The sequence below is a fragment of the Budorcas taxicolor genome, chromosome 7 (assembly GCF_023091745.1).
Source record: "Budorcas taxicolor isolate Tak-1 chromosome 7, Takin1.1, whole genome shotgun sequence".
NCBI classification, from domain to species: domain Eukaryota; kingdom Metazoa; phylum Chordata; class Mammalia; order Artiodactyla; family Bovidae; genus Budorcas; species Budorcas taxicolor.
This window is the reverse complement of record NC_068916.1, coordinates 38,427,047-38,453,606: the sequence shown is the minus strand read 5'-3', so window position 1 is coordinate 38,453,606 and position 26,560 is coordinate 38,427,047. Positions and strand designations below refer to the sequence as shown.

At 43.6% G+C, this 26,560-nt stretch overlaps 1 protein-coding gene and 1 non-coding gene across 3 annotated transcripts; both read right to left on the bottom strand.

Annotated features, from left to right (window-relative positions):
• Positions 1 to 1,041: 1,041 nt before the first annotated feature.
• Positions 1,042 to 26,560, bottom strand: ZNF346 (zinc finger protein 346). Of its 2 annotated transcripts, none has more exons than XM_052643633.1 (7): positions 26,386 to 26,560; positions 17,092 to 17,195; positions 16,420 to 16,512; positions 14,489 to 14,633; positions 10,295 to 10,525; positions 4,856 to 4,949; positions 1,042 to 2,479 (listed from the first exon to the last, which is right to left on the bottom strand). In XM_052643633.1, the coding sequence occupies exons 1-7, from the start codon at positions 26,558 to 26,560 to the stop codon at positions 2,392 to 2,394; spliced, it is 930 nt and encodes a 309-aa protein (XP_052499593.1). In that variant the 3' UTR covers positions 1,042 to 2,391. The 2 variants fall into 2 exon arrangements, with proteins under 2 accessions (XP_052499593.1, XP_052499594.1); XM_052643634.1 differs by having other exon boundaries at positions 10,295 to 10,477.
• Positions 23,215 to 23,321, bottom strand: LOC128051859 (U6 spliceosomal RNA). The gene has a single exon (XR_008199778.1). It is a non-coding gene; the product is annotated as a U6 spliceosomal RNA (small nuclear RNA).

Here is a 26,560-nt window from a genome sequence, read left to right as displayed (position 1 = left end):
CCATCACCATAATGATCTTTGACTGTATGAGCTACCCAAGGGCTCTAAGAGAATATTCATTCCTGCATCCCTAGGCCAACAGGGCTGAGCACACAGCTGGTAGGACTCTTGAATCCTGACTAAGAGATCCTGCAGGTCAAGGATTCATACTCTGGCAGCTCACTCATCTCTCTGCCCTTTGCTTCCTTGCCTGGTAGGTGGGGCTGATCATGACATCTTGGTCAGGATAGAAGGACTCTGGGGAAACTGCTAAGGCAGTCTAGGCTTTGGAAGCTGAGAGCTGTGTAGGGCCTTTCCCAGTTGGTAAAGAGCAGGTTCCCAAGAATAAGAATGCTGAGTGAAGAACAGGAGTTCAGGCCGCCTGGGCACCCTCCTCAGATCTGGCTGTCTGAAGCAAAGAAGGCTGCTGAAGTCATCACATGCACTCCTTTCCCAGCTCATTTCTGGGTCATGGAAAAGATTTTTCCAAGAATCACAAGTCCCATGGAACCAGCCTACTGCTATGTATTAGCTGAGCAGGAAAAGCCCATCTCTTCTTATGCATCCTCATTCATTCATTCTTTCATTCAACAAACACTGCACGACAAACAACTCTGTCCATCAGAGGAATGGAGATGAATGATGCTAGGTCTCTGCCCTGAAGGAGTTAGCCTGGAGAGAGTCAAATTGGACACTGTTCCCATTTTGGCCTCCCTGTACATCTCCTTTCCTGCTCCCCTGAATTCCTTCTCACACAGTAGCCACACGATCATCTCAAACAAAGTAGATTCCCAGCTTAAACCTTCTAAAGACATCTGTGAGGCCCTCCAGGATAGGGGGAGGTAGATGAGCAGATAAGCTTGTATTGAATTTAGGGCACCTGGACTCTGTAGGACTTCTACAGAGCTGCCAAGCAATTTGGATATCTGTTTCTGTCCCCGCTCCTAAAATCACTACTTAGGGTGCTGGAAGTTTGAGCAGCGCTAGGGCAAAGGGTAAAGATACACATACTAGATGATTCAAATCCCAGATCTGTTGAGTTGCAGTCTGGCTCATGGGAGAAATTCTTTATTTAGATGCTTCAGTGACCAAAAGATAGAGCATAAGCGCACGCACACACGCACACACACGCACGCACACACATAATACACGAAGGCATTTACAGGCGAAGGGACAGGGAGTGCAGGGAGGAGCCCACAAGAGCAGCTGTGGACTTCTCTGACCCAGTGAGCAGGCCCCTCAGAGGGTGACCCTCCATGGAATTCCTGTTTGAAAGCTATGAGGTAAAGTCCACTCCCAGTGAAGTCCCAGGCCATAAAGCACAGCAGTGTTGTAGAAATCTACATTTGGGGTCGGGGACATAGCTGTTTCGTCACTGCAGAAGCTTACACCAGCTCTCTTTTCTATTCTCTTAAGGGTCCATCTTGCTCCTTGGTCTCCAGAATCTCCTAGTGGACGACGGGGGAGGACTAGCACCACAGCAGCCTGGGCAGACGGTCTGCTGCGCAAGGGGAACAAGAGGACCAGTAGGGCCAAAGGACAGCGGTCAGCCTCGGAGCTGGCTGGCGTGAGGGCAGTTTCCCTTTAAAGGGAGAGAGCCATCCAGGAAATTTTTACGTGGGGACCTTCCCACATGACCCTGTGCCAGAGCACCTCTGATGGAGGAGGGGAAAGGCCTCTGTTGGCATGTTCTGTGATCCCACTGGGCACTGAGGCCTCCTTCGGCTCTAGCTTGTCCCCAGTTGCTGCAGGTCCTTAGCACCATTCAGGAACTGTGGAGAAGGGGAAAGCGGGATACCAGTGCTCTGCCAGGACTGTGTCACTGCTCCAGGAGGAGACTTCACAGTGGGCAGAAATCTGGACAACTGGCCAGCATCGGATACCAGGCTCAGGAAAGCTCACACTCTCTGTGGGGCGGGAAGTGTCACATGAACTCCAAGCCTCCATGTGGCAGCCACTTCCATCTGCCCTTTCCTACCTAGGCCTAGGCCTGGAGTGAAATTTCTGGGTTTCACTGGAGATGCCTAGAGCTTAGGGAGACCTCTGTTCTTTAGCTGCAGGGAGTGGTCTATAAGTGACCTCTAGTAGAAAGATAGGCCTGGGGTCTCATGACATACGGCCCAGAGGGGCTGACGAAGGGGAAAGGCCATCCTCCAAATTACCACCCTGGGAAATCCCAAGTCCTGTCAACATCTCTGCTTCTCTTACCCTGACCTACAGGGCCAATTCCAAAGGGGAGGAGGGGGAGTAGATTTGCCTGGGCCAATCCGAGGCTCTCTATGGTCTACTCCTGCCTCAGGCCTGTGTATTCTCCAGGAGTAAGAAAGGAGGAAGACGGAGCCAAGGGCTGACCATAGTAACAGGAAGCTGGCTCATGGCTAGTTCAACCTGGGTTGCTGGACAGAAACACCTCTAGTTTTCCAAGGTGGTTGAGTCTTTCTGAATGGGTTGCCTTTGCATGGGAATCTGGCCCAGAGGTGATGCCACTGTTTTTGGTGACCTGTAATTTGAGAGGGAACAAAGGCATATGATTAGTTTGTGGTGGTGGTGATGGTATCCCAGGTAGCCTATTCTAAAGACAGTACAGCTCTTTCAGGGTGTGGAGTACCAAGCCAGGCAGCTCTCCTTACTGAGAACCACCGCATGCCAGGCACAAGGCTGGGTGTTCTGCTTTCAGCATCCTGTTTCATTCTCAGGCTTATTTTGCAAGGCGGGGGGACCAGCAGCACCCCCATTTTATATACAAGGAAACTAAAGTTCAGAAAGTATAAGTGACCTGCCCACAGTAAGCTGATTTAAAGTGTGGTAGATTCAGGACTGAAGCCCATGCATTTCCTCTATACTGAACCACTTTTTCTGCCTATGGGGCTCTACATGACCTGGATGGGACAGAAAGACCATTCTTCCCAGCACATGGAATCAAGTGGCTCTCCAGTCATGACCTCACTAGTATCACCTGATACTGTCTGATTTGTTTTGGATTTGTTTAGGATCTCTTTCTACCATCAGAGGGGGATCAAATGGATCAGAGAAAAGTATTGGTCTTGGTTCCTAACATAGCCCTGGTGCTCAAAACAGGGTTTGACACATAATAGGTGAACAATAAATCGCTGGTGAGTGAATGAAAGCTTATCTCTAATAGCTCCTCTTATCAGGACTAGGACTTGACATATATTATCTCTAACACTTACTTCATCCCATATGGTGAGGAAGAAGAGATCCATTTGGAAACAGCAGAGCAAAATGAATGGGCTTTGGAGTCAAGAGGTTTGAATACTGGGTCTAACTCCAAGTAACCATGAGATCTACAGCAAGTTACTTAATCTATCTGATATTAGGTTTCCTTGGGTTGTAAAGGGTGGGGGGAGTCCTAATTCAGAGATGCTGTTGCAAATTAAATGAGATTCAATTACGTGTTCAACAAATTATACTATAATCTTTGTTTTGTTTTGTTTTTGTAGCATAATCTTATAGAGAAGAAATTGGAGGCTCAAAGAGGTTTATTGACTCACCTAAGGTCACACAGCTGGAAAGTGTAAGAAGGAAATAATAAACAACACTAGCATTTTCAAGTCTGGGTAGCCCCACGCTAGGGTTCTGACTGGTTCTGAGTTGTTTGCCAAAATTGCCACCAGCCAAGCTGCAATGCTGAAAGTGAGATGCAAGCCAAGGTGTGAGGGCTTGTCTCAAATCCTATCTAAGGGGAACCTCACGAGTTCTCCCAGTTAAAGATGTATCTATCAATAAAGCCACAGTGTGGGAGAGGAGACTTCAGGCAGAGCAGAGAGGACCAAGAACGTTTTGAGCCTAACACTCTGCCCTTCTACCACCTTTAATTCACTTGGCTCTGTAAGCAGTCCAGAACCAATCACCAAAGTCAAAGCAGTCATCTCAGCAGATCTGCCTGAAACTGTTTCCTCATCTGTAGAACAGGGATAATTCCTATCTCCCAAGGTTATGTTGTGGCACACCGTCCACACTACCCTCCTGAGAAGCAGGGACTGAACCATCTGAGCCCTCCCAGACGGACCTGGCCTGTTCGTATCACACGGCACCACAACCCCCTGGTCAGCACTGCCCTGGAGGAACATGCTGTGAGGCTGCCAAGCCTCAGTGTGAATTGTAGCTCTGCCTCATAACACCACTCTGAGTGGTGGTCACCTGTGTTTGTAAATCAGAATAATAACCCTTTTCTCCCAGGACTATTGTGAGGATTACCTGAGAGAATCTGCTTGGCATATGGCCTGCAACAGACCAGGAGCTCAACCAAAGAATGTGAATCATTTTCAAGATTATTACAGACAGACAACTCTATTAGTCTCTTCCCTTTAAAGCACTTATCACCATTTGTAATTATTGGTGGTTTGCATGGTCATTGTTTCTGTCTCATCCCATCAGAATGTTAGGTTATCAGAGCAGGAACTGAGTCTGTCAGACTGGGTCTGTCTGGGCTACCACTCAGAGGTGTTCAGTATTTGATCAATGAAAGAACCTGGGTCATATTTGGTAATAACCTGTAGAGGAAGCTCTTGCCACAGAACTAACGGCAGTTCTGGTCTTCAAGCCAGTGGTGGGTTGGGGTTGACGAGTGTCCCCAGTTAGACTGCTAACATGTTGCCAAAAAATTTAGGCGACCACTAAGAGAATCATTTCTGTTTTTCTACTAAAACCTTCAGCCCAACAGGTCTAAAGGCTGGGGAGAAGCTGACAGGAGAACTCACATAGGGGATACTTCTGTTGACTGACCAAGGTTTCGCTAACTAAAAAGAAAAGACTGCCAGGATTCCTTTCTAGCCAAGGAATACCTGGCTTTGTTCTGATTCCGAAGCCCTGAGCTCCTGCCGCAGACCCATGAATTTCGAGTGTGCTTACTTACTGGTTCTTGTGTTTGAAGCCGCTGACATGAGCTTGGTACTGTTCTATGGAGTTCAGCACTATCTTGCATGTCTTGCAGGGGTAGCCCTTCCCGGCTGAAACACACGTAAATGTCAAGATGCTCAGTAATCCAATAAGAAGGGGCCTGGGGACTTTGTGCTTTTGACAGCATGTGCAAATGCCCTTCTGAAGATGGACGAGTGGAGTGAGGTTAGGCCCTGGTAAGAATCCCAGAGGCCTCAATGACTCAACGATCAGGGGCACATGTATGCCTGTGTGTTCCCTGGAGCTGGGAAACTCCTTGTCCCCCCCTGCCCTGTACCCTTTGTCCCAGCATGGAGCCTGGTCCAGAGTAGCTGTCTGCTGAGGAAATAAATGATTGATAGAACAAAGAGGTGACATTTGGTGTAACTGTCTTTTCTACCTGGACTGTGCCCTTAGATGAGAGATCTCTGGGAAGGCAGGCCTCTCCTTGCGCTTGCAATAACAGTAATTAACGAGGCGGCCTATAGGGAAAATTAATCTGTCTCTCTACTGTGGGGCTCACAGATACCCTTTCTCACTAACAGGGCTGCTCCAATGACAAAGTGGCCTTTCTTCACATGGTCTAGCAGAGAGAGCATGGGTCGGGAGCCAAGAAATGGGGCTGGACTCCTGGCTCTGCATTCACATGACCTTGGCTAAATCCCTTTGCTTTTCTGATCCTCAGCTTTTCTCAACTATAAACCAATTATACCATACCCATAGTACTTACAATAAAAAGCAGTTATTATTTACTAAGTGCCTGATATAGTCATGCACTTTATATTATTTTGATTGATGCTCATAAGGATCCCATGAAAACCATCCTCTTACAGAGGAAGAAAATAAGGCATGGTCACATGTCCATGAACACAGAGTTAGTGAATGGCAAACAGGAGTGGCTGACTATGAGGCTCTACTTACCCAGCATGCCTGGTGCCAGCTGCACAAGGCAGGCCACTGTACACACGGCTTCAAGACCCCTCTGACACACCTTTTGAGTCATCTGCCATCCTAAAACCTCACAGCTCTGAAGTGAGATCACCTAGGTTCAAATCCCAGCTCCATCATTTCTTACCTGTAGGACCACACGCTAGGTACTTAATCTCTCTGAGATGTGTAAAAGTGGGGCTTCCCTGAGATTTAGGTTCCATACCTATAAAATGCAGTTAATATTAGTATCAACCTTATAAGGTTATTGTAATCATTCAAATACAAGTAACTGACACATAGTTAAGTGTCCAGTAAATATGAGGTTTTGGCTTATTTTTATTTCACTCTTATAGATTCCATGAGTGATGCTGGCAAAAAAATGGAGAGTATCTTTTAACCAGCCTTCCATGGCAGCTGGGAACACCAACAATCTCCTTTAATTCAATAAGCAAGCCAATGTTCCCAGCTACCTTTGTTTCTCTTGTATCTTCAGGTATTTTCTGGAAGACATATCCTTTTAAAGCATTTAAGGGGAAAATTATTACAATCAGAATTCAGGTCTTTTTTAGACTCTGAAGGCCAGAATTCATGGTTCAACACAAACAGGCAAAAGACTCACAATGGACTAGCAGAACCACCATCCCTGCAAGGTCCAGGGTAGAACCTGGGGCTGGTGTGGGGTAACAACCACCAATGGTTAAGAGTCACTGATGCCCAGATTACAACAGCTCACTCATCATCTATTAAACACCAAGCACCATGACAAAATTTTGGATACTTACGCCCTTGGATTCTTATAACAATGCTGGAAGATAGGTAGATGGTTTTCTCCATTTATCAGAGCACGAAGCAAGCTCAGGGAGGTTAAGTGACCTGGGGTCAGAGCTGGATTTGCCCTCTGGTCTGTGAAGCCCCCATCCTTTCCTCTGAACCACAGGTCTCTGGACTCTTCTATGCTAAGTACATCTCAGTGCAGAGTATACTAATCTGTAAGCTAGATTCAAAACGTCACTTGGGGTAAGTGAAGAATTCATTGGTACTTATAAAAAACAGCTTTGTTCAGTACCCACACTCATCCATTTTTATCTGGTTTTCATTTTACATGTTTGATATTCTGGTTTCCCCCTGTGATCTTATGAAGAATAAGTCACTAGAGCTCATTTTAAAACATCTGATTTATTTGGAAAAGCATCTCCTCCCTTTTACTGCCAAGACTTTGAAAGCCCTGTTTACAACAGCTTCTCCATTTCCTTGTCTCTCAATTATTCTGCAACCTCTCCCCACTACACGCACACATGCTCTTTCTGAGGCCAGTGGAGGCTTCCCTGTGTCTAAACTTAACGGACAACATGGATGCTTATGCAGCCTTTTTGTACTGGGCTTCCCCACAGCACTTGGCAGCGTGGGTGACTCCTTCCTCCTTCAGTCTCCTGCCCTTGCTCTCAGCATGCCACACTCTTGATTTTTCTCCGCTGGTGGTTCCTTCTCAGTTTGTTTTGCTGTCTCTTGTTTGACCTTCACCATTTACTATTGCCAGTTTCAGAGGTTTCAATCTTGGTTGTCTTTCTTTTTTTTACTATTTTAAATTGTGGTAAAATACAAATAACAGAAAGTTTACCATCTAATCTATTTTAAGTGTCCAATTCACTTAATGTTAAAGGACAGTTCTGGGTCAGAGAAATTCGTGTTTTCATCATGTCAAGCATTTTCACATTACCGTGCAGAACTTTTGTCATTTTTGTGAAACTGCCAATCTATACCCATTAAACTCTCCATTACTCCCTTCTCCTAATCCCTGGCCACCACATTCTACTTTCTGTTTCTATGAGTTTGACTACTCTAGATATTTCATACAACTGAAATCATATAGGAATTTTCTTTCTGTGACTGATTTATTTCACTGTGCATAACATCCTCAAGGTTCACCCATGTTTATAGCACATCAGAATTTTCAGAGGGCTCAATCTTAGGCCCTTCACTCCTTTCTCTCCAAATTCTCTAAGGGATCTCATTCATTTCCCTGATTTCAAGTACCACTTATTAGCTTCAAACATATGAAACTACCAATATTTAGCAGTTTCTAACCACCAAAATGGTGGTATCTCTAACCGAGACCTTTCTTATAGGTCCACACCTATGTATCCAACTGCCTCTTGAGCATTCCTACTTGGGTATCTCATGGGTATCAAACTCAGGCTGCCAAAACCTGGTTATTCACCTTGTGGCTTAAGGCTAAACCTTGACTGCTCACTTTCCTTCAGCTCCCACATTGGATGGCCAATTCTACTTCTTACCTACCTCCTGAATCCATTTACTCCTGTCTATCTCTACCAATGCTACCTTAGTCCAAGCTCCCATATTCTCCACTATGAATTATTGCAACAGCTTCACTGTTGGTGTCTCTCCACTACCCTTCCTCCTCATTCTAAACTATTCTCCACTTTGTAACTAGAATGCTCTAATTAATAATGCTGAGGATGTGAATGGCTTCCCAATGCTCTTAGGACAAAGGCTCAAATCTCAAACATGACCTACAGTGCCATGATTGGACACCTGCTCATCTCCCCAGCATCATGTTGCCCCACACTATCCCTTTCGCTTCTGGGAGCCTTTGATCTTTGCTCCTCCATCTTAAGTTATCTTCATAGCGTAACATTTGTTTCTTTTTCTAAAGCTTGCCACACTTGTAGTTAATTGCTCAATGCCTGTCTACTCTGCTAGACTCTAAGCTCCATAAGAACATGGACATGTAATTAATATATGTTATATACACAATGCCTGGCGTATATTAGGAAAGAGCTCAACAAACATTTCTTGACTTTGTATGAAACGAACAGACTTGAAAGCCTGTCCCATGTACAGAGGTTGAAGAAACTAGGGGATCAGATGGGGCAGAGAAAGTAGACCTGACCTGCAGGAGGCAAGGCCCTAAGGAAGGGAGAGAAGGTGACAGGGGTACAGAAAAAGAGGGCTCCAGTGACCCAGAAGGGATGCTGAGAGCTCCAGCAACTGAAAGGATTTGGCTACCTGAATGATATGCAGGGCTTAGTTTGGCATTCTTGAATAAATGAGAGAAATGTGGGCCTGGAGTACAAAGCAAACTACAAGTCTTGTTTAATCTGCTTGGTAGATGCTACATCTCATCCTTGTGGGAGACATTTGAACACTCTGGGTCATCTCACATTTGACTCATACGTGTCATGATACATGCCAGAAGCCCCATGGAAACTATTCTGTGGACCTAACACAGAACCTTACCTGGATTTCAATGTTGGCTGCCACAGTCTAGCATGGGATCCAGAACAAACCATTTCATCTTTCTGATGCTAATGTCTTCATTTGTAAAATGGGAATAATCAAATGTGTACAACAGAGTTGCTGTGAGGATTAAATCAGGTAATTACATGTGAGCGCATCTAGCCTAAGCCCTGGACTATGGCAGCTATTGGTAAGTGCAGGATGACTGTCTGAAAGAATGAATGAACAAGGGTGGACTGAAGCCAGCAGGGAAAAAAAGCCAAGCTGCTAACAACCTAAATTGTTTGGGAAGGCAGAAGTCCTGTCAGTGGAAGTCCCTGCTTGCACATCCCAGGTCAACACCCCACCTCTGTAAGTAAGAAGCGGGTCAAAGTCAGTTCAATATTTCTGCTGACACCCTGTACTTGGAGCGCCTCCAGCCGAGTACACTCAAAGCTGGAGGCAGGGGGAAGGAGTATAAGTTTAAGAATCAGACAGAGCTAGAGACCCCGACTGATGCTGTCATTTATTAACATCAGGTCATATCAGCTGTATGACCTTAGCATGTCACTCTGAGTTTCATCTTCTTTACTTGTAAATTGGGAAAATCACAACTATTTTATAGGAATCCTGTGGGGATCAAATTATGCTGTATACATTAATATCAAAGTGGGATGTGAACCCTTTCCCCCCACCTAGGTTTTCATGAAAGAATTTAGTTGATCTGTAAAGAAATCAGATGATTTAAGCAAGAAAAAAATATCTAGGATACAGTTCTAGGATTAAATGTTAGACAAATGGAGGAGGGTGAATATAAGGAGAAGGCTTTGGCTTGAGATAAAAGAATGGATACGAGTTAAGATAAGCGGCCTGAAACACTGCAGTGCCTGAATCCTGCCAATAAAAAAGAGACAGTGAGGGAATGGCCAGGCAGGACCAGGTAAAGCAGGGGCAGGGACTAGAGCAAAAGAGGGTCAGCTGTAAATCTGGCTTCCAGAGTCTTTCAAAAAACTGAAAGATATGGTTAACAAATGTTTAACACTGCCTAGGAGAGGCATGTACTCTTCAGCTGACTACATCCCTTTCTGGCTTTTTCACTTACCAAAATTTCCCATCTAGTTTTTGCAAGCATTTAAATTTGCAATGCTTGCTTCAGAAGACCTAAAGAGGAAAGGCATACCCTTGATGGTCCAGGGAGCTCTAGCAGTCAAGCCCTGATCCAGCTCTGGGTGTGAGCTAGGCCACTTACCTGAGTCAGTGACAGCAGGGTCGGCCAGCCGTCCGTAGTGTGCCATAAGTTTGAGTTTGGTCTCCTGTTTCCTGTGTTTCTTGCCCACATAATGTTGCTGAGCCATGACAGGGTCATTGAAAGTCGCGTGGCAGAGGGTGCAGAACTTGTCTGGATCTATCATCTCTCTATTCTGGTGCAAGGCTAAGGTGGAGGCCATAAGGAAAGGGTTTGTAAGGCGTTTCGACAGAGCTGTGGTGAGAAAGTTCAAACAGAAACAATGAAAAAACCCAGAAGGTGCCAGGCTTTCATGTATGCTGAATGCAAAGAAAGGCTGGGTCACTAGTCAATCACACTTGCATATGGGGCACTGCCTGTGTGAATCACAGTGAAAATCTTCTCTAATTGAGAAGATATGGGGGAACCCAAAGACCGGCTCCTTTGTTTGGCAGCTTAAACTACTTTAGGCACGTGAATCCCTATTTTCTCATATTCCAAGGAGGTTCTGCACTTCTGCTACCCATCTGCCAAATTACAATAGATGTGAGATGTACATGCTTGCAGTCTTTTCATCCCTCAGAACTCCCCAGAATGTCACAGCACATAGGACAAGAAATGTTAGTGTTTTATTCCCATCCTTCAAGTACCCCAGTTATAGATCTGGAAGCCAATGCACAGATGCACAGCCTGAGGGTCTAGAGGGTCATTTAGAAAAGGCGCCACACTAAGGGGGTCTTTTGAGCTGCACTGCCTTCTAGGCTGAGTGGGGAGAGGAGAATGACACTGACAGTTACCAGCTTTGTTTACATATTTTCTCTTCTGGTCTTCTGAATTATGCTCTGCGGTAGGTATCATCTTGCCACGATACAGAGAAAAACCAAGGCTCAGATGGGTGAAATGACTTACCAAAGATCACTCAGTTAATGAGTGAATCCAGGTCTGTGTGACCCTAAAGACCATGCCCTCTTTGCTATGCCAGGCTGCCAGAGTGTGGCAGGGAGACAAGAAGGCTATAGCCCATGTGTTTACCTATAGAAAGCATCCCTGGCTCGAGTCTGTGAATTCAGTTAATCAGAGCCTGGTACGGGCATATGTGTAAACCTCCTGTGGGCCAACAAATGTCCTGACTATAGGCTGCACTGCTGCTTTAAAAATTGATGCCATGGCTCACTAATGAGCCCATGTGGCTGGAATGGTATCAATCCAGAAACCACTGCTTTAAGAATGTGGCCTAGAACCCCCACCAACAGTGGAGGAGAGGTGAGGTTCAGCAGCACTCACACACAGATGCTCTTTCATCCCTTCCACTTTAATGGGGGAAGTTTTGAGGATTTTCAACAAGCCAGAAGAAAGTTGCTGGCTTTTCCTACATGGTTTTCCAGTACAGAGACTCTTAATTCTCCTGGCTATTAATTTTCCGTAGTCATTATTTCAACAAGTCACTGAAAAAGTAATGTACATGTTACAGAATATTCAATACTATGAGAAAATATTCAGTACGTGGTGTTGAGTGGGAAAAAAAAAGCAGGTTATATAGCAAACTATTTCTTTTGTCCTCAGTTCTGTAAAACAACTGGTAATGTGTAGAGAAAGACCAAAGGCATTGAGTAAAAGGATAATTTTCAGTATTTTCCACCTTTTCTACAGTGAATGTAGATTTTTGATATCAGAAGAGATAATCATAATCATTAAAACATAAAGGTCATTCTTTAAAAGATACTAAAGAGAAACATTAGAGGTGAATGGTTAATTAAAGTTGGAGGAACCATTTAATGGACATCCAATAAAAATGAGAGCTATGGGAGTCTTCTTTCAGGAAACAACTTGAAATATAGAAAGAGAATTCTACAGGACTGTTCACTGTAGTGTTATTTATAAATTCCAAAAAAGGAGAGGGAGAACACGTAAATATTCATCATTAGAGGATGGTTAAATGAATGTGGTGCAATGGGATATTGTCATTAAAAATGTTTATGAAAAACTTTTTAATAATATGGAGAAATACAAATGTTCTATTAGTGAAAAGAGTATAAAAGAAAATTATACACACAATATGATCATATCATTACTAAAAGACAGATGTGCAATCTATATGTGTGTACTGGTATTTTGAAATGCTGCCAACATATTAACAGTGTTTCTCTCTTGGTGGTAGGATTTGAGTGGTATTTACTCTTCTCTTTATACCTTTTGCATTGTTTGAACTAGAAGTAACAATGAGGAGTATACACTGTTTTTATAAAAACAACAGGGTTAAAGTATTTTACATTTATATACATAATCTAGACACACATAAAACAAATATAGACACACATATACACACATACACATAACAAAAGATTATAGGAGAAATAGTTCTCCAAAATGTTGACAGTGGTTGTCTTTGAATGGTAAAATTATGGGTATTTTTCTTTCCATTTATCTATATTTTCCATACTTTCTACAATATGCTTGTATTACTTTTACATTAGAGAAATGTTTACTTTCAGAAATATAGTTATAAACTCATGTAATAACATGGAAATGTGCTCTAACTACAAAATTAAAAGTTAACACAGGATACAAATGGTACATGAACTATGATTATAATTATATAAAAACATATCTGTTATGCGGCAAGGGCCAAAAGTAAATATGAAAAATAAACTCTTCAATATGGAATCTTTGGACCAGGAATATTCCAGAGAATTTTCCCATTTATGGAAAGACAAGTTCATATAAATCTAAAGATAAATGATCTTACAAAGTTCTGTTCTTAAGCTAGTTTCCTTTGGCTTCATGTTTAATCTCTTTGGTACCATAAATGGTACCAACAGTGACTTCACAAAAAAGCAACTACTGCTAGTACAACTTAAAGATGAACAAATCGGAAACAAGGCCAATGACATGCTCCGGGTGGTGAACGCCTGATCAACCATTGCATTTTATGTGGGGATTCCACGCACAATCTTAATTGTGCTGTTAATATCGACAATAGGATCTGCTGGGTACTCTCCGGCAGTCCAGTGGTTAGGACTTGGTGCTCTCACTGCTGGGGCCCAGTTTCAGTCTCTACTTGGGAAACGAAGGACCTGCAAGCCGTGCAGCATGGCCCCAAAACAAAACAAAAAATCCCAAAATGTCATTTACTGAACATCTATTATGTCTCAGGGCCCTCATATACATTATTTCATCCTCATAACCTATGAAGTAGATGATATTATCAACATGTTATAGGTGAGAAAACTCAGGCATGAAGAAGGTCAGTCATACAGATGGTAAATAGCAGTGCCAGGATTTAAACTTGGGTATCCATGACTTCATCTGTTGTTTCATTGCTAAAATACTAGATTTGGGTGTGGTAAGACAGTATAATTATGAGTGATTTTTTTTTTATCTTATTCTTCAAAGTCTTCTAGAACATGATTGTCTTATTTTCATAATACAGCAATTCAAAAAAGGACAAGTATTACAGATATTATAGTCTACCTCTTTGTCCAAAATAGAGAAGAAAACTTACTGAGAAAAAAGTGAAATAAAGATCAAAGAACCTTCAGTCTTGACTAACTGCAGTTAGCAGAGATGTAAAATCCTAAAAAGTCAGTAGTTAATGAGATGAAAATGAAGGCTGAGCCCCAGTGGTGACAAGGTAAAGGGGGTTATTTTAGAAGTCACTGCCCTGGGAATGGATTCACGGCAGCTGCAAACACTGTTGGGCAGTACTGGCAGTGCTGAAGTCTTCAGCTTTGAAAGGCAAGTCCTCGTCTTGAGGAGAACAGGCAGCTTTGAGGATTAAAGTGAACAGGGCATAACCTGAGCACACAAAAAAGACAAGAATCTAACTTTTAACTTGGAATACATGGTAATAAGGGCAGGTGGATGCTAGGAGGGAAAAATCTAAGTGAGAGAGGCAGGAGACAGAATGCTCTCCTGGTGTGCAGAGCCTGGAGGACTTGGGCACTCCCGAGTTATAATTATTTGTCAGGACAAAAGCTCAGGGCTAAGAAGCTTCTACAGAGAAAGGCTGATATAACCAAAGAAAGGAAGGTTAGGTGAGTAGGACTCTGAGGCTGCATTTCAATGAAGCTGTGTCTACTCTGATATTTTTAAGGGCTCTCAAAAGCAGTTCAACCTCTTCAAGTCTGTGGCCCCAGTGAGCATTTCTGGGAGCACCTGGCATTGGTGCCTTGAGGACGGGAGGGGTCCCGATATAGCACCACTCAGGAAAACCAGTACCTTCCACCTTAGTGGATTGCTGCTTCAGCTTTAAGTTCTTTGCGTGGGTCTTCCCCAGGTAGTGCGACTGGGCCACGACAGGGGAGGAAAAGGTCATGTTACAGATGGGGCAGCACTGGTTCTTGTCTTTGCTTCTGCTGCTCTTCTGGTTAGGAGAAAGAACACAGGTCTGATCACGCCACTGCCCGGCCAGAAAATCTTCACTGGTTCCCCACTGCCCACAGGAGAATGGGCCTTCAAGGCCCTCTTCACACACTGACCCCAACCTACCTTTCTGGATTCTTACTTCATCCCATGCTCTACTCACCATTCCCCGTTTTGTTCTCTGCTACTTCTGTGTTTTACTTGGGCTGTTCCTACTGCCTAGAATGATCCTCCTTTCTTTCCTGCCTGGCATGTGTCTGCTTAGCCTTCAAGGCCCAGATTAAATATCACTTCTTCTGAGAGACTTTTACTCAAGAAAATTACTCAGTAAAGAATTATCAACCTGCTTTATGTGATTATTCCAGGAAGAATTAGTTTTATTCTTCCTCTGTACTCCTGGAATACATTAAATAGACCTCTGTCGTACCATGTGTCACCCTAAACTGACAGTGGTGTAGCTTAGGAGACTTTCTTGTTGACTAAAGTTCAACGTTTGGGCAAAGATCGTTAGACTCATTTATGTTTCCTATCCTTAGCACCCTGGTGGAGACTGGCACACAGCAGATGTTCAGGGTTTATTGAACAAGCAGACCATTGTATTTTATTTGATGATTATGACTAGGCTAGAAAACAATGTATTTCAAGCCTATATTAAGGGCTTCCAGGATCTCTTTCAGGTCTGCTGTCTGAATAAAATATTCATCTAAGATAGGATTTTTCAACCTTGGTACTATTAACACTTGGGGCTGAATAATTCTTTGTTGGATGGGGAGGAGTCTGTGATCTCATTTGAACTACTGGACCACCCCGAGAGTTGAGGGATTAGAGATATAAAGAAGTTAAGTGACTTGCCCAGGGCCACAGAGTTGATATTGTCTTTCTGAATTCCACATGATAAGGAGGGCAACTAGGGGGTTAGTCCAGTGAATGTGGAGAAGGGATGAGCAAGGCCCTTCCAAACCTGTGGCCCCTGTGATAGGGAGACACAGTTTGTAGTGTAAACTCTAACTCACTGAACATCCACTAGGAATTGTAATTTGACTTCACAATACCCTTACAAGGTAGCAACGATTATCTCTACAGACAGGTTAAGTGACTTGTCCAAGGTCACCCAACCAGTAAGTTCTAGAGCTAGTATTTGGCCCTAGTCTGCTGACTTATCATCCCATAATATTTGCACAGCCTGCTATGGAACAAAAATAATGGTACACCTGAGGGGTTGGGTTTGTTTCAGCATAATTCTCACAGTATTGCTAAGGCAAAAGCAAACATGTTTACATCTTGATCAGAACGAGAATTTGGAAGAGTATTCCTTCCACTTGTTTATTCCCAATATTCAAGTGAGAAACTCAGTTCTTTCCACTGGATCTCAAGATCGTAAGCATTCTAGTTTCCTTCCTCTCTCTCTTCTTGAGTAGGGCATGGACACTGGTCCTACTCTAACAAACCATTCAATGTAATATATAACAATGGTTCCATTTACTGAGCCCCTACTATGTGCCAGGCTCTGTGTTGTGTGCTTTAATAAACCTTCTTTCATTTTTGTTTGGAAAAATCCTGAAAGGTAGTTGATATTAGCATCCTCATTATTATTATTTTTTAGCATCCTCATTATTATAGAGGAAGAAATCAAGCCTTAGAAACGATTAAGACTTGCCCAAGTTACACAAAGGGCTAGGATTTGAAGCCAAGTCAGTCTGACTCAAAGCCCACGCTCTTTCCACCACACCAACCTGCCTGCTGGCTTCATCAGGAAGCGAGTGGTCTCAACATGGCAGCTGGATTACCTGATCTGAGTCTAGCCTCTTCATTTCCCCCTTTAGTGTCTCCATTCCATGGATTGCTAGGTATCTCTTCACTTTGTTGGCATGTTTTTTGCTCTGTAAGAACCCAGGAAAAAGATCAAAGATACCCAAATGCCATTTTATACCTAAGGCACTCAAAAATATCTACCAGATTTTCAGTGGTTCATCCTCACAGAAACTTTTGAGGAGGAGAGGGTAGGGGAAAAACCTGGTTTACTGAATTCCTATTTTGTATAAGGTACTTAGATGCTGTCCAATCTAATCATAAAAATTTATGAGAAAATTATCATCATCTCAATCTTATAGATGAGGAAACTGAGGCTTAAGATAATGAGGTTTCTTGACCAAGATGAGCAGCAGAGTTGTGATTCAACTACAGGTTTATTTAAAGCCAAAGCATAGACTTTCTAGTACACTGAGCTGTAAGGGAACATATAAGTATAATGATCTTGATTTGGATGGAGAAATGAGACTCAGAAAAATTAAGTAAATCAGTCAAGTTAAGACAATCAGTCAAATTAAGACTCAGTCAAAAATTAAGCCAACATGCATGAAGGCAACATCTGGGTGGCTAAGAAGGAATTCACTGTGCAAGACAGAGAGAAGAGGGGGCTTGGCATTGGGTCTAGAAAGTACTAAGGTACAAGGGCATACCTGATAGTGTGCCAGCTTCTGGGACTCAGAAATGAGCAAGGCGCAGCAAACCTTACACTGGGTGTTGGTGAAGAGACACTGGTTCTTCTGGATCATGTGTTCCACTACAGAGAGAAAAATAAAAGCGCTGTGAGTTAAAAACCTGCCTCAACAGCACTGTCTTTGAACGCTGCCTCAAATGCAGGCACTGAATAATGGAATGCCATACCATTAAATCTGCCACCCCTTCCCTAAGGGCTTTCATGACTCAGGCTATATTCTTGAGCCACCAAACCTATAACTTACTTTATAATTTTATGTAGGCTAACTTTCTTTACTAAATTCTTTTAGAAATAAGTCTTTAAATTACAAACTTAAGTAGAAACCAATACAAATGAATACATTAAAAAAGAAACAATTCTAGTTAGATACTGGTGCGAGAAGCTTGCAGAGCTTCCTAAAAGGAACATTAAGACAGTGGCAACTGTGAGGAGAGGTGTTAAGACATGGTAGCAACCAACTGAGACATCTTCTCGGATAGAACTGGAAGGACTGAAAGACTTGAAAAGGAAATAATTCTCTTACTGTTCTTGATCTGATTTTGAAATATCTAAAATTACTATGTCATGTAAGTTCCACACTGTAGGAAACCACAGTATTAACCTGTACTTAATTGTTGCACCTGGAAAACAAGACCTTACTTTTTGAGGAGGGAGTAAAATCTCACTCCAGACATTTCTATCATCATGACATTGATAATCTGAGGCAGGGATAAGTCTAGAAAACCATGATGAGATGGCAAATCCATGTTTTTTATCTTCTACTCTGGATCAAAAAGTGGACAATATTTCCTGGAGGGAATTTTTGGGTGGGGAAGTTTTAAGGTTCTTCTCCCACAAGAACTAAAGCTTATTTATAACAGCCCTTTTGGGAAGAAGGGGTGTTGCCTGGCTATATTTCTGCTCCTTGGAGTCCCTTGTTTATTTCCCCGTTTTTCTCCTACACTGTTCGGTAAATTTTTCTGAAAGACTTTGGCTGCCTCAGCCATCCTCAGAGAAACAAAAGGAAGTGGATGTGTGAATAGATCTGGGCCAGAGCTTTTAAATTTTTATTTATCTTTGGCTGTGCTGGGTCTTCGCTGCTCTGTGCGGGCTTTCTCTAGTCACAGCAAGCAGGGGCTACTTGTCGCGGTGTGAGGCTTCTTATTGCAGTGGCTTCTCTTGTTGCAGAGCACAGGCTCTAGGGTGCATGGGCTCGGCAGTTGTGCTCCCAGACTCTAGAGCACAGGCTCAGTAGTTGCAGCACATGGGCTCAGCAGTTGCGGCACATGGGCTCAGTTGCTGTGTGGCATGTGGGATCTTCCTGGATCAGGGATTGAACCCGTGTCTCCTGCACTGGCAGGTGGATTCTTTACCACTAAGCCACCAGGGAAGCCCCTGAGAGCTTTTTAAAGGGAGGGTGAGAGGCTCCTCAGAATGCAAAGCCCACAAGGGGAAAATGTTACCCAGGGTCCAGTCATCCTCTCCTTGCCTGGAGATGTTGGATTATTTTGTTAAAGAAGATGGGGTTCCCTCTCAAGAATATTTAGAATCTGATTCCCAGAGACTAAACAGGGTAAGGATCATGTCATTTATGACTTTGTATCCCCAAAATCTAATAAAATGTGTGACCCAGAATGGTCATCATTAAAAAGTCTACAAATAACACATGCTGAAGAGGGTGTGGAGAAAAGGGGACTCTGTTACACTGCTGGTGGGAACGTAAATTGGTACAGTCACTACGGAAAACACCATGGAGGTTCCTTTAAAAACTGAAAAAATAGAGTTGCCATATGATCCAGCAATCCCACTCCTGGGTATATATCCAGACAAAACTACAATTCAAAAAGATACATGTACCTCTATGTTCATAGTAGCACTGTTCACAATAGCCAAGACATGGAAACAATCTAAATGTCTATCAATAGATGAACAGATAAAGAAGATGTGATACCTATACACAATAGAGTATTCAGTTCAGTTCAGTGGCTCAGTCGTGTCCGAATCTTTGTGACCCCATGAATTGCAGCACTCCAGGCCTCCCTGTCCGTCACCAACTCCCGGAGTTCACTCAGACTCATGTCCATCGAGTCAGTGATGCCATCCAGCCATCTCATCCTGGGTCGTTCCCTTCTCCTCCTGCCCGCAATCCCTCCCACCATCAAAGTCTTTTCCAATGAGTCAACTCTTCACATGAGGTGGCCAAAGTACTGGAGTTTCAGCTTTAGCATCATTCCTTCCAAAGAAATCCCAGGGTTGATCTCCTTCAGAATGGACTGGTTGGATCTCCTTGCAGTCCAAGGGACTCTCATGAGTCTTCTCCAACACCACAGTTCAAAAGCATCAATTCTTTGGTGCTCAGCCTTCTTCACAGTCGAACTCTCACATCCACACATGACCACTGGAAAAACCACAGCCTTGACTAGACGGACCTTAGTCAGCAAAGTAATGTCTCTGCTTTTGAATATACTATCTAGGTTGGTCATAACTTTCCTTCCAAGGAGTAAGCATCTTTTAATTTCATGGCTGCACTCACCATCTGCAGTGATTTTGGAGCCCAGAAAAATAAAGTCTGACACTGTTTACACTGTTTCCCCATCTATTTGCGATGAAGTGATGGGACCGGATGCCATGATCTTCGTTTTCTGAATGTTGAGCTTTAAGCCAACTTTTTCACTCTCCTCTTTCACTTTCATCAAGAGGCTTTTAGTTTCTCTTCACTTTCTTCCATGAAGGTGGTGTCATCTGCATATCTGAGGTTATTGATATGTCTCCCGGCAATCTTGATTCCAGCTTGTGCTTCCTCCAGCCCAGCGTTTCTCATGATGTACTCTGCATAGAAGTTAAATAAGCAGGGTGACAATATACAGCCTTGACGTACTCCTTTTCCTATTTGGAACCAGTCTGTTGTTCCATGGCCAGTTCTAACTGTTGCTTCCTGACTTGCATACACATTTCTCAAGAGCCAGGTCAGGTGGTCTGGTATTCCCATCTCTTTCAGAATTTTCCACAGTTGATTGTGATCCACACAGTCAAAGGCTTTGGCATAGTCAATAAAGCAGAAATAGATGTTTTTCTGGAACTCTCTTGCTTTTTTGATGATCCAGCAGATGTTGGCAATTTGATCTCTGGTTCCTCTGCCTTTTCTAAAACCAGCTTGAACATCAGGAAGTTCACGGTTCATGTGTTGCTGAAGCCTGGCTTGGAGAATTTTGAGCAGTACTTTACTAGCGTGTGAGATGAGTGCAACTGTGTGGTAGTTTGAGCATTCTTTGGCATTGCCTTTCTTTGGGATTGGAATGAAGGCTGACCTTTTCCAGGCCTGTGGCCACTGCTGAGTTTTCCAAATTTGCTGGCATACTGAGTGCAGCACTTTTACAGCATCATCTTTCAGGATTTGAAATAGCTCTACTGGAATGCCATCACCTCCACTAGCTTTGCTCGTAGTGATGCTTTCTAAGGCCCACTTGACTTCACATTCCAGGATGTCTGGCTCTAGGTGAGTGATCACACCATCATGATTATCTTGAAGATAATCTAGTGAAGATCTTTTTTGTATAGTTCTTCCATGTATTCTTGCCACCTCTTCTTAATATCTTCTGCTTCTGTTAGGTCCATACTATTTCTGTCCTTTATCGAGCCCATCTTTGCATGAAGTATTCCCTTGGTGTCTCTAATTTTCTTGAAGAGATCTCTAGTCTTTCCCATTGTTGTTTTCCTCTATTTCTTTGCATTGATTGCTGAGAAAGGCTTTCTTATCTCTTCTTGCTATTCTTTGGAACTCTGCATTACTCAGCCATAAAAAAAGAATGAAATAATGTCATATGCAGCAATATGGATGCACCTAGAGATTATTATACTAAGTGAAGTCAGACAGATAAAGAGAAATACCATATATCACTTACATGCAGAATCTCAAAATATGACACAAATGAACCTATCTATGAAACAGACAGATTCACGGACATAGAGAACAGACTTGGCATTACCAAGGGGAGGGAGTGGGAGAGGGATGTATTGGGAGTTTGGGATTAGGAGATGCAAACCACTGTATGTCGAATGAATTAAACAAAAAGGTCCTACTGTATAGCACTGGGAACTATATTTACTATCCTATGATAAACCATAATGAAAAATAATATGAAAAAATATTACTTTGCTGTACAGCAGAAATTTATACAATATTGTAAATCAATTATACTTCAATAAAATAAATTAATCAAGTTTCTGAGGCAGGAATAAGTCTGACATATGCAAGAAATGAAGAGAAGGACACTGTGGATACAGCATGGTGAATGAGTGAATACTGGTAGGAAATAAAGTTGGGAGAGACAGCTTGAGGCCTACCAGATAATGCCAACTCAGTACAGGCCTCATAAATCATGGTCTGAACTATGGATTTTATTCTTAGTGCAATGAGAGGTGACAAGATATGGCTTACATTTTGAAAAGATTAGTCTGTTCATTGTGTCAGCAGACTGTATGGGAATAGGAACGGAAGCAGGGAGAGCAGGGAGGAGGCTGCTGCAGTCTTTTAGGCAGCAGATAACAGAAATCTGGACCAGGTAGGTTGTCAGTGGAGATGAGGAAAAGTGGATGGGTTTGGAATTATGTTCTGGAAGTAGATCTGACATCCAATTTCTCTGACTGGATGGAGGGGGTGAAGTAGGAGAGGAGTCAGGGTTAATTCCTAGGTTTTGAATTTGAGTAACAAGTAGATGAGAAGTGGAGGAAGACAGTGTTGGAGGGGAAATCAAGACTTTTCCTTCAACTATATTAAACATGAGTGTTCTATCATACACATGGGTAGAGATATCAAGGAGTCACCTTGAGATGCAAGCCTGGAGTTCAAGGGAAAGGTCAGAGCTGGAGATACAAATTGAAAATCATCAGTGTATTTATCCTGTTTAAAGCGGTGGACTAGAAGAGGATGCCTAATGTAGATGGAAAAGGAAAGAGTTCTTGGGATTAATGTTTGTTTATTTATTTTGACTGTGCTGGGTCTTTGTTGCTGTGCGGGTTTTTTCTCCAGGTGTGGAGGGTGTGGGCTTCTCATTGCAGTGGCTTCTGTTGCAGAGCACAGGCTCTAGGGTGCACAGGCTTCAGTAGCTGCATCTTATGGGCTCAGTAGTTGTGGTTCTCGGGCTCTAGAGCACAAGCTCATTACTTGTGCCACACAGGCACAGCTGCTCTGCAGCATGTGGAATCTTCCTGGATCAGGGATGGAACTAGTGTCTTTGGCACTGGCAGGCGGATTCTTTACCACTGAGTGGACTGGATTCTTTACCAATCCCAGGGAAGCCCCTGGGATTTTGAGTCCTGGACCCTCCAAATTTAGAGGTCAAGCAGAGAAAGTGAAGTTGAACATAAAATGAGTATAAGGTAGAGCTTGCAGCTGTAGTAGAGGAGATCTTCCTCACCCACAGCCACTGTAAAACTGGACAAAGTTGACAGAGACAATCCCTTCAGTACTCTGGAAACTGATCAAAGGCACTTCACAACCCGGGAAGCCGTCATGCTTGTACAACTGCTGAACTCTGGATGAGAACAGCAGGGGTCTGGGACTGTTCTCATCACCTCCCACACTCAGTCAGAGCAGAGGTTCTACCAGGAAGAGGCAGGATGTGAGAACCAGCAGCTTCCCCATGAAAGAGGAAAGTGCTTGAGTTGGAGTGGTGCGCAATGCCCTGATCTTTTGATAATGTCGGTGGAAATGATGGTCTCAGAGGCAGGTGAGCAGAAAAAGCCAAAGGCTTTACTATAACCTGAGGTTAGTAATGTCTGTGGCTGAGCCTGGGTGGCAGTGGGGACCTAAGAGGGCCTAAGGTAGCTAAATACTCCTGGCCAACTCTGGTTGTTCACATGAACATAAGTGATGCAAAAGAGCCTGACAGAAAGTAAAAGTTAGGGCTGACTTTAAAATGGCCTGAACTTTGAATGCCCTTTCCTACATACCCACAGATCCAACTGCAGAGGACTGAGGCCTTACTGACTCCAGGTGTTACTGAATCACTGCCTGACCACTAAGCAACATATAGACATGTGGAAGACATATTGTAAAAATGAACCAAATTGGGAATATTTGCTCAAGTCTTTTTTTTTTTTTTTTAATATGGAATGCTTCATGAATTTGTGGGTCATCCTTGCGCAGGGGCCATGCTAATCTTCTCTGTATTATTCCAATTTTAGTATATATGCTGCCGAAGCGAGCACTGTTCTTCAAGTCTTAAGCCACTACATAAGCAGCTTCCTTCCAAGCTTGGAGGAAGCCCTAACTATTCCATCATGAAATCACATGGAGAGACCCTGAGACTACATGAAAAAAAAAGACACCTAGTCAGCCTCCAGAAGTTCCATCCACTATTGTTTCAGCTCTAGCTACCATCTGATTGCAATTGCAAAAGGGACCTTGAGTCAGAACTGTCCAGTCAACCCTTTCCTGAATTTCTGACTTACAAAAATCTGCGAGTTCATAGGCTGGAGGAAGCAGAGGGGAAAAAGACCTACATGAGTTATCAGAATTCTGGGAAGGTGGCCTGAATGTGCATCTCTGTTGCTCAGATACAACTCTAATCCATCTACCAATTACCACAGGGGACAGGTTTGATACAAGCAATTAGGTGCTTAGAAAATATTGGAAAGACTGAGGTACTAGGCTGAGCCTTCTGGAAATGTCTCTGGAACAATGCATGCATTACTGTCCCAACATGTGAGCTAGTCTCTGAGGCCTCCACTGCAGTCTTGCTGAAGTAAGAAGCTCCATGTCACGGAACAGGCCTCTTAACCTATGAAGCTGGAGAATGGATGCTGGAACCCTGATGTGAGAAGACTGTATAGTTTTACAATTTTTCTTGATAGTACCAATAGTCTTAGGAATGTGATTTTCACCACATTTCTACCTTCCAAATCTTATGAGAAAGCACCTAATTGGTAGGATTTATTTTGTATCTATATTGTAGATAATCAGAAGATGTATGGGGCAGAGGCTGAGCGATCTAGAATGTGAAACAGAGGGCTGATTTTCACAAGGTCATGAAGGAGGGACAGCAAATCTAACCATATCAACAACTAAATTAAATGTCAATAGTTTAAACAGCCCACTTGAAAGGCAGAGATCATTAGAGGATAAAAAAGCAAGAATCATACAATGGAATTTTATTTAACAATAAAAAGGAATAAAGTATTAATTAATTTTGAGGCTAAACCTCAAAAACACGCTGAGTGAGAGAAACAAAATGCAAAAGACTATGTATTATATTTCCATTTATGTGAAAAGTTCAGAGAGGGCAAATTTATAGAGACAGAAAACAGATTAGTGGTTGCCAAGGGCAGGAGGTGAGAGTGGGGATTTAATGTAAAAGAACACAAAAGAGGGACTTCCCTGGTGGTTCAGTGGCTAAGACTCCACACTCCCAATGCAGGTGCCCTGAATTTGATCCCTGGTCAGAGAACTAGATCCCACATACTGCAACTAAGACTTGGCACAGCCGGAAAAAAAAAAAAAAAGCACAAAGAAACTAATTGGAGTGATGGAAATATTCTAAGTTGGCCTAGGGTTATACAACTCTATACTTTTACTATAAATCATTGAATTGTACAGTTATAATGGGTGAATTTTATGGTGTGTAAATTACACCTCAATGAGAAAACAAAAATTATAACTAAGAGAAAATAAAAAACCCAAGGTGAGTAGGACTTGGTGTTATAGGTATCTATCTAGACCTCAAACAAATCACTGGACAAAGTGAGATCAGAGAAATGAATCAGTCTTTAAGTGATTGTGTGCACTCACACACACATAAACAGCTCACTTTCCAGAGCACAGCTGCTGTGTTCTCTGCTTCAAGGTCCAGAGCATGCCTGCTCTGTCCCCTGAGGACAAAGGTCACTTCCTCTTTGTGTACCCCAACTTTTAGACTTTCCTCTTTACTGCACCCACTACATTATACTGCAACTGTCTTGGCGTCTGCTTCCTGGACCAGACCACAAGCCCCTCCAGGGCAAGGACAGTATTTTCATCTCTGCAGCTTTGATTTCCAGCCAATCCTGGGAAGACAGTATTTGTCAAATTAATGAAAGGAAAAGTGTAACTCTGTGCCAAACAAGTTTGAAGTATAAGAATGAGGGAGATAGGAGCCTCATATTAATTTAAGAGTCACTCAAGACTAGTTTTACTGGTAAAGTATATATAGGGTATAGGTCTGTCGTGTGTACCACCCCAAATTTAAACATATCTTCCTTGGATGTGGTCAAAAACTTCATTTTATCCCATGGCAGTCAGTTCACAAGCAATATATTAACTTCCAAGTTTAGTCTCCTCAGCAAGCAAACAAATCTTTAGAGAAATCTGATTTCTCCGCAGATTACCTGACAGGATTAGCACAAAAGCCCAGTTTGTGTACTTCTGGGTTAGAGTTAAGCAGGTAGCTCTGCTAAGAACTGTGAAGTGGGTCACAAAACAGGGTCACAGCAGCTCTTTCTATTCTCCTCTTTCTATGCCTATCTTATCCAGGGCCAGGTCAAGTGCAGAGCAAGCTGGGAAGCTCAGAAATGCCCTTCTAGGTGGCCTTATGTATTCCATTCTCAACTTTGGGTCAAGCGTGGGATACAAACAAGAAGCTGGAGCCAAAGAATGCCCTGGCCAGGTTCTCAGGCTCCTGGCCCCCATATTAGAAAAAGGACCCAGCCGGTGGAGACAAGAGAAGAGACACCAAAAAGCAGAGGTAAGCCAGGACTCAGTCAGCAAGTCCAGAAGGTACACTGAGGTAAGGAGGCGGCCTTCTACAGCCCTCGGAAGTGCGGGGCATGAAAGAAGGGAGGCAAAAGACACTAGGGATGGGTGAACCTGGAAACTGGGACGGTGAAGGGGCTACGAGGCTGGCAAGGAAGGTTCTGGGGGGTCTCTGAGATGGCCTAGACGGCAAGCCTAGAGATTCCAGTCCTCGAATTCAGGAAGAGGTGAGCTCTGGTAGGTGACTAAGGCGGGGGAAAGAAGCCCACGGCCAGAGCGTGAGAAGGCCATTGACCATCTGCGCGCGATTCTTGGGGTGCCGCAGCCTGGATTTTTCAGGGGAGCTGGCCCACGGCGCCCGGGCCATAGCGTGGTGCACGAGTCAGGGAGTCCCCTGGCTCCTCGCGCAGATGGGCGGGCCGAGCGCCAGGGGGTGTGACCGTAGACCTGGGGGCCGGTCCACGTCCCCGCCCCGCGCTTCCGCCACTCCCTGCGAAACTAGCAGGCAGGCGAGGGGCTTCCAGCTTCTGAAGCCCCCGGACTCACCTTCCTCCCTCCCCACTGGTTGCGACCCGGACACTGCTTCCCAGAGGCGGCGCGCCCTCTCGCGGTCGAAGCGCAGCCCATCCGGTTCCCGGCCCTCCCGCTCCTCCGAATTGTTGTACGACCTGGCTCCGCCGCTGTCCGCGTTCTCCACCGTGCCCAATGCAGGATACTCCAT